Here is a 15,108-nt window from a genome sequence, read left to right as displayed (position 1 = left end):
AAATTACTTTGTGTCTCTGTAGACTCACAGTGCATGCTTCCATGGAGTAGATAAAAGAGAGTCTGAGACACTGAAAAATGTTCCCTGTTGATATAAGCTCCAATCATATCCTCCACAGTTTAAACTAGGAATGTACACTATTATGGGAACATTTGGTGTGTGCAGGAGACACGAACACCTATTTTTTAGGCCCTTAGCACCAATTACCAGGGAAAGAGACTGAAATAAAGTAAATGTGCACAAACACATACACACACACAGAGTGTGACATAATCTGTAATGAATGTTATCAGGAGGATTTATTATTCCACACCATTACTTACAGTCTCGTCCACAGCAGTAAAGAGACAAACATACAAACAGCTTTTTGAAGCACCATGAGCAGGTGCCCCAACACACATAAACACACTTTAAGCATGGAAATAAGGTCTGCGTGTACTAGTGTGTCCTGTGTATTGCGGATTTGGCCAAAGATCTGACAGGTAAAGTGGGTTACTGCAGCAGCACAGAGGCACATACGAAAGTTTCAGCTCTTTTTTCTCAGCCCAAATTAATTCTCTTTATGCGTCATCTGTATCAGATCTCAGAGAAAACAGGAGCAAAGATGATGTCTTTGGTTTGACACCAACAGCTTTGAAGCAGATATATGGGTGGTACAAAGTTTGTTATCATCTCTACACCACTCTTCATCTCATCACAACACTGTGTTTACATTGACTTGCCTAGGCTACTAATGGGATGTTTCAAGCTACAACTCATTATTTCTCACATCTCTCTTAAATGTTTTAAAATGTACACTCTTTTAGTCCAAACTACAATGAAGAAAATATTTAATTTTGATGTGACAACAGCCTTATCATCATTTGAATAAGTGCTTTAGCAATATCCACAAAATCATACAGAAGACAGAGGAATAGTTTTCAAGTTTAGACAGAAGACACAGTGTCAAGTTTCTCACCTCGGGGTCTTCTGGGAAGATGTTGTCTACCAGTCTCTTGTACCGAGGCCGGAGAGCCCCGCAACAACCGCAAACCCCTGAAGAAAACAAGGGATGAGGAGAGCGGCAGGAGGAAAAAAGAAAGAAAGAGAAACAGTCAATAAAACATACGCAGGAAAAAAACATGTCTTTTTTCTCATCTATTCTTTGCTGTCTTACTACTTCCTCTTTCAGTGCACAGAATAAAAAAGAACACTGTTTCAATAACAAAGTTTGTCCAGATTAAAATGTGAGTCAGAAAAAGATTTTCCTTGAGTAATGTTTAGTTTACAAGAAAGTTCTCTAGGTGTGATGATGCACACAGTAAACAAAGAGAACTTTTTTTTTTTTTTTTTTTAAATATGGTTAGCTTTGGTTACGTATTTAAAAAATCTTAAGTACATGAAACATATTCTAAAATAGAGCCTAAACCTGGAGCTGGAGACTTTTAAAAACTGAGAGCACAGTTAAAAATAATTATCAACACAAGCTGATGACTCAATTCATTGTGATACTTAACAGTCAATAACCTGTGACTTTCAATAAGACTGCTACTAATAATAACACAACATACACCAACACTGGAGTAGGAGTAGAAATATGAGTTATAAAAGTAGGTCACATCGAATATAGATTTTTTTAAAGTTTACTCAGCTGTAATAGCTGTTAAACCGACAACTTATTGTGTAATTCAATAAACACTGAATGAGCAGGTCTTAACAATAGTTTTGATGGACTCCTTTAAGGGCCTGGTTTAAGCTGCACACTTAAAAATAAACACACATCATTCATTTTATTAGGTGCTTTGTTGTTTGGCTGGCTGTGACAGGCAAAAACGACTGGCTGGGTGTACAGAGAAGAAGAGGATTTTCTGGCACAAACTTCACCAACTGACAAGGTGCATGAAGAGTGAAAGGCTTAGAAGAGGTCAAAATGCTCCAGCAACACTTCAACTTCAATTTAGACCGACGCGTTTCGGCTCGTGGCCTTCATCAGGGTCATCAAGAAACAGATTAACAAACATCATTTGAATAGGGTAGGTGACACCCTGCAGGAGTTCAAAAGTTACCAAATGCTGCATTGATTTCACTGAAGTTCGTCAGTGTCAGAACTGAAGTGATGCCTCCACTCATACCACTAAGTCGAAGCTTAAAAAAATTGAGATTTTATCTTGTAAAAGAAGCTTGATTAAGTGAATGTAATTATGTGCCAACATTTATTGAAAGCCTGATGTGGGAAGAATTTGATCAAAGACAAATACTGTACAGTCAAAACAACGAGCCCCACTGATAATATGAAACAAAAAACACATTCTCTCAGCAAGTGAAATCAAGATAGCCTTGAATAGAAAGCTGCACGGTCCAGAACAGTGACTTTTTTTCCCAGACTTTTTTATTTATTTAGAAGACTAGCAAGCATTGGAGATAGAGAGAGAGAGAGAGAGAGAGATGGATTCTGATTGGTTGAGGAAATTCAGCAGTGGTGAGTCATAAGGGGAACTTGGGAAAAGAAGACAAGAAGGAGAAACAGGAAGGAAGGGATAACCTCCAAAAATCCCAAATAAATCCTTTAACCCTTCCTGCAGCTCTACATAACAATTATCTTCTTCCTGCTCACATCAAACAAGGATATATGAGTTTGGGTGGGGGGGGGGGGGGGGGGGGGGGGGGGGGGGCAAAAGTAGGTCATTGTGCTGTAAGCACTGCAGTCAAGTTTAATGAAGAATGAAATGACATGACACTCCAACAAATGTTATACAAAAGCAAAACAATCTGTAAGGGAACAGCTTTTCTTCTGTCCTTGCTCCCTCCTAATGTCATTTTCCTTCCTGATACTCTCCCAAAGGAAAAATGTTTCATTATTCATTGTTTTACTTTGCTGTTCCACAGATTGCAGCCTTGTTTTTTTGCTGAACTGTCCAATTGCCTTACCCTACCTCCCTTTACATTTATTGTAGCCAACATACAGTAGATTCACACTAAATCTTTCTAATGCAACACCAGTGTGTAAGAGATGTAATGTAAGAGAACTGGAAGCAACACAAACAGGCGACAGCTACATGCCACGTGCCTTGTGATTACCACTGTTCCAACAATGACACCAAGCCTCCTACAGAGAGCCAGGTTGCCCCAGCCAGGCTATCAAGTTTGATTACATGTCCCAAAAAATAATCACAAATTTAATTTTCTCAGGCAATCAGCTGCCAAGTGCCACCCTCACAAACGCAAATGGGCAAATTGAGGCTACACTTTGCGTGACACATAAACAAGAATCTTGTGCTAACAAAACTGATTCTCAAGTGATAAACAGCCATAAAATGGAAAGCTGCCAAGGATGATGAATAACTGCACTACAAAGACCCCAAACAAAAGACTGCCACTTACAACCATAAGTATCAATTCATCTGTCGACAACTCTCTCCATTAATCTTTAAATCTTCAAGTCGATTCAATGTCAGAAATAAGTCCTTCCAAAACGTACAGATCTTGAGTGCTTTCACATTCAGAAAGAGTTATAAAAAGAGGGGACATGTGTTTTTTTAAGGCACTTTTGCTTAAAAAATAACTTATTCAAACTTTGGAGGCTGGCTCCAAAAGCCCCCGGAAGTCACATACAGCCGTTATAATGCCCATTTTGACAGCAGAAATAAACGTGTTTATTGCCTTGTTCGAAAAACAATTTCAGTCCAAATAGGTCACAAAGTTTTCCTTTTATGAAGGATAAGAATTTTGCATAATTAGGGTCGTGACTGATATGACTAGAAGCGGGAACGTTGTAGAGGTTGTAGAGAAGGCCCGCCTCAGATCCACCTCTTTGCCTGCTGCTAGGTTTAACGAAAATACTGTTGAGACAACATTTTAAATGTGACATCCATTATGAAATCAGAGTAAAGAGACTAAATCAGCAATGCAAACCTGCTCACTTAATTTCTATTCCATGAGCATGTTAGTCAAGAGCAAACATAAAGGCCAAGTCAGAACAATGCAGCTAAACGGTAACACTATAGCATTATTGGAAATTCTCAGTTCAAATTTAGGCCCTGGTCATTTTCCTTCTGCGCTGGCTCAAACCTCTTTGGGAATGGCAAAAGATTGTCTATGGAGGAAAATCCCGGCTCTAAAAGAGAGTCCCGAGTATCATTTGGTCTGAACACAACAAATGTGAGCAAAAACATACGTACTCAAAACAGAGGACAATATGGCTTTTAGATCAGATGTGTACAGTATAGGTACTTTGTTGAATCTTTATACCAAAGCAATGAGTCTTGAGCAAGCTTTTGGGGGTCATTGTCCTGTCCAAGAGCACAAACAGGTAGGCAGGAGGAGTTGAGTATTGACAAAAACTCTCTCGTGGGATGCATTCCTATATTCAACAGCTTTCTGGTTTGCAATCACAGAGCTACACCTGGGAGGAGGACGCTCAGCCAATGCAGGATGTCTTTGAAAAGCCTTTTAGTGAAAGGCATCTTTAGTGTTTAAACCACTTAAAGGCCCATCTGTTTCCAAGGCTCTCTCTGCTCTCTTAAAACTTGTGTTGAAGTCCACAGCAGGAGCTCTGCTGGAGCTCAGGCTTATCTCTGAGAGCTGTGTGTCTATTCATAGTGCTGCTCCTCCATCACTTCAAACACTAATGAGACCTCTGCACCCCTCTTTTCCCTCCCCTCCTTGTATCCCTCTGTCCCTTCCTTCTGCAACCATCCAACCTCCCTCCTCCACCTTTTCTCATCCTTGCTGTACTGGCCTGGGGCCTGCGTGTAGGACTCGCCAAATGAGTTAATGAAAATGAAGCAGCAGGTCCCATGTGTGGAGAGGAAAAAAAGGTGGAGGACAAAGAGTGATAGGGACACAGGCGGAAAAAGAGACAGAGATGGTAGTGTGATGGGGGAGGTGGACTGTGATGCACATAGTGAGTCACAGATTAGTGCTACTTATTGCATCTTCTCTGTCCAGCACAAATCTGTCCTGTCCTCTCTGTCGCCAGAAGAGGGAGGAGATTTTTTGGGAAGGGGAAGAGAGATATAACGCAGGAAAAGTTGTGATAACCTACCTACAATAATTCCTAATGGCTCAGGGGGTATACTCATTTATATATACTTCCATCTTACCTCAAAAAGGTTCTGCAATACCATGTTTCGGCTGGGAATTGCTCCAGCTGCCTGAACAATAAAAGAGCTGTATTGTGTCTCTGGTGTTGGTAATGATGGGTTAGTGTGAAAAAAGCTAACTGAGAGCAACCAGGTAGGTGTACAAGAAGAATTTAGATGACAGCGGTGAAAAAGCACACATAGGGGGTCTCACGACATCCACCCACTCTGCATGGCAAGCTGACAACACATTTAGGGGCTGCACAGCGCGCTCATGCAGCAACATAAATAAACCCACACACAAGCATGCTTGTGCACATGCACAGAGGAGCATGAAACAGAGGAACCACAAATTATAGGTTGTTGGTAGACACTACTGAAAAGGCAGCCATCAGTTTTGGAACTTTGCCCTGTGTAATTTCTCATTTTATTGTTTGGATGCAATGCTACACCTAGCTGCAAAATTAACATAGGTGAATATGTGAACATCTCTGGAAACACCACAGCCAATCACAATGCTTTTTTTTTTATCCACGTACCAATGGTTTGGTAAATAAACAGATTACACTCTCCATTTCCCTCACAATGTTGGCTTGTCATTTTTACTTTGGGGTGAGGGAGAAAGAATTAGAGGGAAGGGACAAAACTGCATGCAGCAGCCGATAGCCTAGTTTGGTCGCGCCCTATGTACATAGGATATCATCCTTTAAAACGGGTGCCCCTGATTTAGATTTGACCCGCAGCTCCTTTCCCACTCTTTCCCTGGTTTTCTACTAGGGCTGCACGATTTCTTCCTGAGTATTTAGGTCATGATTCTCTCACACGATTATTTTGTTTTCTTTTACAAAACATTTCATGAACTCAAATAAAAACACACAAATCTAAGGCCTGGTTAATGAATTAAATGTGTGTTTTGCTTTACGATGTGTAAGTAGAGTGAGCAAATAAGTAAACACAAGATGTTTTCTGAATGCATAGGGAAATACAGCAGTAGCCATCATTTAAAAATGACATTGCACGTGTGCATGAATCGAGATCCTGTGTTTTTTATGACTTTTATGCAGCCGTATTTCCTACTGTCCTATTAAATTAAGACATCAAAGCCCAAACATATATCTAAAATAAGAAGTGAGAAATAAAGGTGCGAACAAAATAACAAAGCTTTAAAATACATATTTGTGAATGAAAGCATTTCGAAATATCCTAAACACACTTTCAAACATGCTTAAGTGTTGATGAAGAGTACTGCTCTGTATTACCACTTGACAACTACACAACACAAACGCCTGTGATATCATCAGAGACATAGCATATTATATAATGGAATAAAAAAGTATATCTAATTGCACATACACACACACAAAAAGTGTGTGACAAGTAGCCCATTGCTTCTTGCAGTGTCATATCTGCACCTGCTGTCCAAAGCTGCTCTGTTGTACCCACAGTCACGTGGCTGACAAGAAGGAGTAAATATAGTCCTGACTCCCTGCAAGGAGAGTATTAAATACGCTTTGGAGATGTGTGCTTGAGTGTTAGTATATTTGAGTGGTTGTGTCTGCAGGCATAACCTTTAATACACACTTAGACCTCACCTTCACCTGAGGTCATGCAAAGCATTGGTTTCACAGTCTGCACTTAGAAGAACATACAAACACCCAAAAGCAAACACATGCTGATAGAACTGCACAAAATGCATGACACTTCTCAGGATGTCTACCAAGTATGTTGTCCTTCAGGAGTGTCATTACATAAGGGGGGGGGTGTGCATACCAAGCCTTGCTATTTTCACATCAGCAAACAAGGAAGGATGAAACATCTTTAAACGGTTGTTTCTCGCATTTAAATGCAAAGACACACAGCAGAGTTGGAAACACGCAGAGCGAACAAGACCGGGGGAATGGAGAGTGTAAGCAAATAATGAATTATGAGGAAGGCTGATTCAACGGCCGACCAATATGCACAGAAGCTGCCGCTGAATGAGCCAAAGAGAGGAGGAGAGTAAAGAAGAGAAGAGGCTTATCGCATTACGAAAAGCTGACAAAGAGTAAGAAATATTTTCAGCACCGAGGAGTGCATGACAGCTGTTCAAATTTGTTGCATATATAACGACAACTTGACTCATCTCCCACTTGTCTTCTGAGGAGCCATATCTATTCAGTGTCTTGAGGCTATTTACAAACAAACATACAGTGCACACACCTTGCAGAGACACACATACATCTTTTTCAGCCATCAATCCACATGTTATATCTAAAATTCAAAGCACACACTTGATCCGGTGGGAGTGGTTGCTTTAATGCGGCCAAAATATGGATGAACAGACCCAGCTGCCTTCAAATCTCATGACACAAGGCAGATGCGACACACTACGAAGACTAGTCAAACAGGCACTGAAACTGAGCTATGAGGTACTCAAGCCCAAAGCACATATTCTATACAGAAACTCAACAAGCGCTTGCCTCTACTTCGATAGTTCATTAGCCCTCAAACCAAAGATTTTTCCATCAATAGTCCAAACCCAAAGCAAAGATAGCATCATTTGTAATTAGCCCTAATCATTGAACCAAATATCAACATGTCCCAGTAACACCAGAGTAAAAAAGACAATAACATTAAAGGTATTTTCTCGAGATCTGAAAACCGAACCGAAAATATCCAAATTATTTTTTTTAAGGAAGCAGGAATTTAAATATACAAATGTAGACTCTGCACAGTGAGCTTCACAACCTCTCGGAGTTAACAGTTGGCTAAATGTTATAAGTGCAGAGAACGCTTAAATGGTAGCATGTAAAATCTAACAGAAGGAAACAGTCTGTGTTAGAAGTGTTGGACTAAATTACCAAAGAAAAACATCTTCAAAGCAGCTTCTCCATGTTAGTGAATCAAATTCAGCTGAGAAGTATCCTTTCAAGAGTCCATGTTCCCATAACGTGATGATAGGAGATCCAACACTAGTGACAGCAGGAGACTACTACACGAGAGCTAAAAGCAAATGTGTTTGTAGAATGCAGGAGAACTGGCTGAACGCTGCATGTTTGACATAACTAGCATGCTTACACAGCCTAAACACACACACACAAAAATACACAAACATAGAGTGAGGGTTTTTCTTACCGTACATCACTCCTGGTGTTGGAGTTCCTCACTACAGACGTTTTTGTTTCCTAAGTGCAGCTTCAGTCTCTTAAACAGACAAACTGCTGTGCCGAGAGGCACTGGAAGCAGACACAAATACACACAGTCACACCACTCTCTCTGGCATGGATGCCTGCACGTGTGCTTGGAGCTAAAATGCGCACCGTGATTGGTGCAGAGCCTGGCTTGATGCAATGAATTACACACACTCTCCCTGCTGTGCAGACACACACACACGAACAGGCATGTACACACGCGCACAAAAAAGGGGGCTGAGAAAGGGAAGGTAAACGTCAGAGAGAAGCGTGCTGTGATGACCTTGGATTTTCCTGTTCGTCTTCTGCAACAGTGCTCCTCCTCAAGGGAGCACTGCAGCGTTCACATGCAGGCAGCTCACATACAAACACACAGCACAACCTTCTTTCTAATCATTTCTCTCAGTGGCAGAGAAGGAAGCAGGGGGAGTGAGAGAGAATAATACAGAAATGTGCACCAAGGGGATAGAAAGGGAGAAGACCTCCCACCCACGCAATCTCCTCTTCTCCCTCTCTCTCTCTCTCCACCCTCTGCCAGCATCACTCTCTCCCTCCTCTCCGTCATTAATCTTCCCTTGCCTGCTGCTTTACTTACTGACAGTTTTTCATTCCATGCTTATGCAACTTCCTTCAATATTTTCAAGTCTTAAACTCAATTCCACTTTTTTTCCCTTTCTTTGTTTTTTTTAGAGTTAGATTGATTTTAATCAGCTACTTTTGTATGCAAATCATTTTTAGAAAATGTGTTTATATTACAATATGCACTTGTTTACTTGTATTTTCAAAGGCTGAAAAATAGAAACATCACACAACCAAAAATTTGAAAAATGCAATAAAATATTATTCTTTTTTCTCTAAATAAGTTAGGATATATAAAGAGAGACTGAAAATATAGGGAGTTGGGCTGGTTAAAAATATCGATTCATCACTGCATGGCAACAATTTTTTCAAAATTTAATATCAGTACAGGGAAATCTTGATATTGATTATTTCTGTTGCAATGACGCCCCACTCCAGTGGGGGCACTGTGGGTTGCAACCGTACTTCCGCATACTGTACTTTAATGTTTTATTCTTTGTTTATCAAAGAATAATGCAACGATAAAATACATTTTTGAGTCAGTTTGTTCTAAACTTATACAAATAATAGACACATTATTATTTAACAAATATCAGAAGGTATTGTGATTAGTTATCTGGGTATTTCTGTCATCTATGCGTATAATTAAATCGATATCGAAGCATATTGATTAATATCGAATCGAATTGTTGACCCAAAGAATTGATATGTAATTGAATCGTGAGGTTGTGTATGATAGCCGGCTGACAGGGAAGAGAGAGTGGGGGAAGATATGCAGCAAAGGGCCGAGGTCAGATTCAAACCCACGGCCACTGCGACAATGACTATAGCCTCTGTACATGGGGCGTGCAGCATAACCACCAAGTAATCCGGCTCCCCTACCTATCAGCATTTTTAAAGAGTTTTTGGAAACACATCAGATAGTGCCAGCATACACTGCGAAAGGAACCAAAGATCCATTATAAATCAAGGTTGTGCAATTACCAGAAGTGCTTTGTTCAAATTGATTGCATAAGGGGAAGAGAGTGGACTTCATCAGAACTGTTTTACAGAGTTAAAGATGCAGTTGTTTTCAGCTAAATCTTTATAATATAAGATCAAGAAATAGCTGTGCTTCTTTAGGTTGGATATTTAAACTGATTGATGCTATTATCCACTGATTTTCACACCAACTGAAAACTCTTTCGTGAGAAAATCCTCCATATATTCACTAAGAATCTGCTTCTTTTACTTGGTTTCGTAACAATAGCCTTTTGTGATATCAGTGCTTGAACAATCCACAATCAAGCTTTGTGTTCCTCACTCTACCATACCACCAACTCTGTTTGGCATGATCAGCAAAACTCCCTGTGAAGCTATAAGCCTCTTCTTTCTGACAGATGAACACATTCCAATCTAACAAAGTTAATTTATTAATGTAAGAATAAATATCTTTAAATATAACTGAATATATTAAAACAATGCCCTGACAGATATGTCCCTTTCAATCAACAATGTTCTGCAGAAAACGCCTCCATGTACCAATCAAAGCCAATTCTCCTTTTGATCATGGAGTACTCGAGTGCCTCTACAAACTCCTCTACAAACTGTGAAATAAGCTGAATCAATTGTATTGAATAGGAGACAGCTCATAGAGAGTCAAATCTCAGTGTGAAACTGAGCAGGAGCGAACAGAGAACAGAAGAGATGCTGTTGTCACTTACCCTTGCTAATGCGATGGTCCAAAAGAGTACGACAGTCCAGTGCCAGCCTCTGAGAGGCCGGGACATCAGGCGCTGGTAAGGGCATGGCAGGCAAATATACACACAACAGCCAACAGCCACACACTCAAACGCAAACTACGTCTTTCAAAGACACAGAAAACCTCGGAAACCAAAACCAAAAAATGCATGAAACACAAAGAGGCAGATTTCACCTCTAAATTTTTGTTAAGAATTATTTAAAAAACTGGCCAATTTAGCCTTCCAACACTCAAAAAATGAAAAACTAAAAGGTTCACAATTGACAATATTTACAGCTCACAGGCATCCACAGCTGCCCAGTTTGTCTGCAATACATATGCTCGTGCAAAAGTACACTTTGCTTAAGTCAAGCCTGAAAACAAAATAAAACAAAAACTCTTTAAAGTACTTGAACAACTCACAATTCACTAAGAGTCCCTGCTACAAACCAACTGGCATGTCCCTGTCTTGAAGCTTTATATTATACAGAAATGATCCTATTAAACAAGTGATTAGCAATAATTCCTCCAATAGAAGCTCTGCCCTCTGTGTGCGTCTCGCTCGTAAGTAAACGTCTAACTGGCACAATGAAGCTCCCTATCCATCCAAAGTCTCTGTCTGGGCAAGAGAGAGAGAGAGAGGAGGTGTGTGGGGAGAGGCAGGGAGAGAGGGGCATCGTGGGACAAATATTCAGTCAGTGGGTTTGGAGGTTCAAGGAATGTGGCCATCAGCAGATGCCAACACGGGCAAAACGTCTGGTAGGTGATTATTGCAAATTCATACAAGAATATTCACATCACACACACTTACAGTGCACACACACTGAGATACAAAACACTGTCTAAGTAAGCGAGGAGTTGCAGAGAGGATTTGGTTCAGACAGTTTCTAAAACAAATTCCAATTCCACAATCAATCCCTTTTTATATATATATATATATATATATATATGTTGTCCTGGTTTTTCGAGCATCTTAACCATAACTTCAGGCATTTAACAGGTGCAAATGTGGGGTGTTGCCCACCTGTCATGTTGGATGCTATTCACAAGGCGGCGCTGCTGTTCCAGGTTCACAGGAGCAGGGACACAGCGTCGGCACTTCAGCCCGGAAAAGAGGGTCTTCAACGGGGCTCCGCGAATCAGGAAAACCGCTGGATTGTGTTTGGCCTGTAAAAGTTCAGAGTGCTAAATTAGCCAATGAGCTAATGAACATTGTAGGTATTTCTACACGTGTGAACCTATGAAAATAAGTCAAAACCCGGCGTCACCGCTGACAAAACCAGCACCAAGCGAATAGAGTAATTTAACACGTCATTACCCACATGGCAATACAAACTCTAAGTCAAAAGAAGCAAGTCAATTAATCTTAGCAATGCTAGCTTCCACATTTTTTTATTTATTATTATTAATTTATATGTATTATTATTTAGAGTTTCGAAACTTGTCAACTGGTTTCGATAAGGTTTAGACAAATACCTTGGGTTATTAAATCAAATATGTTACGATAACAAATATTTCCCACAGCTAGTATACAAGCTAAGCATGCTACCGCTAGCGAGCTGACCTGTTTGTTTAAGGGAAATCCCTGCCTGTGTTTTCCTGAACAGCGTACATTATAGTGTCAACGCCCATTTTTACTTACCACGAAAAAAACATAGTGAAGAATCCTTTAAACGTGCAGCATAGTGAAAGTTAACGTCAGCCAATTTGTCTAAAGTTCAGCTATGCCAGGACAACATTAGAGTTAGCTTCAGTGTGTCTGCAGACCAGCTGTGATGATGAGATCTGTGACAGTGTCTGCTTCTCATGTTATAACACATCAAGTCCAGTCATGGATCATCATACCCTCATAATGTATGTTGTTGTCTGAATAAATATAGGAAAGACTACCACTAAAATACTAGATGTTGACCAGATACTGTTATATATAACAATATATAATATATATATAATATATTTTATATTTTGTACATTCAAATAATTCTTTTTTTTATTTTTTACATTATATTCTATTTTACTGGACCCTGGACACCCTGGACACTTTACACTGTTTACATTACTCTATATTTTATATTTTGTACATTCAAATAATTATTTTTTTTAATTTTTACATTATATTCTATTTTACTGGACCCTGGACACCCTGGACACTTTACACACTGACACTTTACACTGTTTACATTATTCTATATTTTATATTTTGTACATTCAAATAATTATTTTTTTAATTTTTTACATTATATTCTATTTTATTGTATATATGTGTATTAGTAATTTGAGTGTTTATTGCATGGCCTTGCGGAACAGTCCTTACATTTCACTGCACATCTGTATGAGCATGTGACAAATAAAAATCTTGAATCTTGAATCTAATGGTTTAATTAAAGCAGTATGAGTGATAGTGCACTTTACAAACTATATAAAAAAATCTCCTGTGTTCAATGTTATTTTAACTAACTTTATTACGTAACAGTTGTTTGGTTGATCATGATTATTTTTGCGTTAAATTAGAAAGTTATTCGAAAGGCAACAAACATTTTAAATTTATGAGATGTGACGTTAATTTCTAAACATCGGATAGTGTTTGTTTCAAAGCTGTGTTATTTATGCTCATATCTTAATCTCCTCTTATGTTTTAACTTGGTCATTTCGTATCTTACTCACTTTGTCTCTTTATGTTTCATATTTATATTTACTTTTTATTTTTATTAATATTATAGTTTTGGGTTTTTTGATGCAAAAAGGAATAAGAAAGAGTTTGTTAGCAAAATAAATGACTATGATAAAGGGGAGTATATAAGTATCATGCAACAATATAGCCTATATATTTTTGCGTAAGTATTCTTTAGCCTATATTTATGGATGGAACTTTATTGTTGTTGTCTAGCTTTTTTTCTACCAGTAGGTGGCAGCAGTGAGTCTGGAAAGGCCGTATGGTAAACTGATAGAAGATTTTAAGCAAAATTGTGTGCCACACACTTTCAAGGGAAGCATTTAATGATTGGTTTAAATGCCAAGTCACGTTAACTCAATCATATTGTTGAATTCTTGGTATTTCCACCTAACAAGCTAAGGCATTTAACCCCCAGGGTCTCTTAACCCCACTAAGCCAGCAGATCCCTTAGTCTTTGATGAGACAGTATTTTTGAAACCCTCCTTTGCCTCGTGCGGCCGTCATCTCTTTAACTGCTCAGCCACTATTAGACAGCTGTTGGTGTGAGACCCTTTTTGAATGGGATAATACCATCTTAGTTATGTTGAGCGAATGATGCCTTGATACAAAGTTTGGGAAGCTGTTACTTTAAGATGTAACTACAAGTCATTCTTATGCATGAAAATCATTTGTAGAACGTTGCAGTAGACGTGAAACACACATCTATTACAGTGTAGTTTTGGGGATGAATACCAACCACGTCTACTGCAAGGCCCAGTACAAGCTAGTGCATAGTTCAAAATCTTAATAAAAAAAACACACACACACACACACTCAATTATTAGCCTTTACAGTAATTTTGAAGATAACATTTAAGAAAGCATTAATTCCTCCAGGGTAATAAGGAACTTTTGTCCTTGTGCTTTAAACCACAAGCCATACAGACCCGGCATCTATGGGAGTGGTTTATGCTAGGTAAGAGGAGCAACCTTTTGTTGATTGTACAAACTAAGGGGAAAATGATTCCACACTAACATGTTTGCAAACATTTGACGCCACATACATAAGATTTTATGTGGTGTCAAATGCTAATTCAACAATGTTTAAATGTTTGAGCACAATATCTGCCTTGATTAGCATCTTTGTTACACTTGACCCTTACTGACCTGTGTACGTGTTCACCTTAAATAGTTTCATGTGGTTGCCAACAAAAGCTGGCAGACAGTCATGGTCCCACTGCAGACTGACATACCATACACACGACAGACAGAAATAGATCTCTGTGTCTGCCATAAGTGAAATGTTTGACGAGCACGTAGGCCACACGGTCAGTATTGCTGCTGGTTTTGGCTTGAGTGCATATACACAAGAATCAGCTGATGAGTGGACAGCCGAAGAGGTTAGCCTTAATACTAATTAGCTTCTGGGGTTTTGCCCTCGGCAGACTAATTCATCCTAACTACTCCCTCAGGTGGACAACAGTTCAAACTCAGAATGGAGACACTTCATAAAATTACAGATTGCATGTGATGGGCAATGACAGACAGACGTTCATTCCCAGGCATTCGCTTAATTTGCTTTTAATGAACAAAAAGGCAATCAGAATTTGATAGCCTGTGTTATTTACTCATTCTCTCCCATGGCTTCTAACAGTGGTATCTCATTAAATGTACTCAAAGGTGCTTTATTCCATGCTTGCCAAGTGTCAGTGAGCTATGCTGATGTGGTGGCAGTAATAGTAGATCTAATTGCCTTAGACCTGGCCACTATTTTTAGATGCTCACTAATCAGCAAGAAAGGTCTGAGCCGTAGTCACGGTTGGACATATGGGAACTCATGAGATCAGCTTTACAAGCCTTGTGCTCTGCCTGGACACAATTAGCAAAGCACGTCTCATAACATTAAACCAGCTTACGACCAAAGGAA

At 39.3% G+C, this 15,108-nt stretch overlaps 1 protein-coding gene across 5 annotated transcripts in view; it reads right to left on the bottom strand.

The window, feature by feature from the left end:
- Window positions 1-12,308, bottom strand: part of LOC132984985 (protein EFR3 homolog B) — a 31,509-nt gene extending 19,201 nt beyond the window's left edge. The window contains exons 1-3 of one of the 5 annotated variants that reach the window (XM_061052076.1): window positions 12,172-12,308; window positions 11,554-11,696; window positions 959-1,035 (exon numbers count right to left, since the gene is read on the bottom strand). In XM_061052076.1, coding sequence (XP_060908059.1) covers window positions 959-1,035; window positions 11,554-11,560 — 84 coding nt within the window. In that variant the 5' untranslated portion in view covers window positions 11,561-11,696; window positions 12,172-12,308. Of the gene's footprint in view, window positions 1-958; window positions 1,036-7,900; window positions 7,993-8,174; window positions 8,622-10,512; window positions 10,681-11,553; window positions 11,697-12,005; window positions 12,092-12,171 lie in introns of those variants that run through there. The other 4 variants (XM_061052077.1, XM_061052074.1, XM_061052078.1 and 1 more) reach the window with 4 other exon arrangements.
- Between the last annotated feature and the right edge of the window lie 2,800 nt (window positions 12,309-15,108).

The sequence above is a fragment of the Labrus mixtus genome, chromosome 12 (genome assembly GCF_963584025.1).
Source record: "Labrus mixtus chromosome 12, fLabMix1.1, whole genome shotgun sequence".
Taxonomy (NCBI): domain Eukaryota; kingdom Metazoa; phylum Chordata; class Actinopteri; order Labriformes; family Labridae; genus Labrus; species Labrus mixtus.
This window is presented reverse-complemented; position numbering and strand designations above follow the sequence as displayed.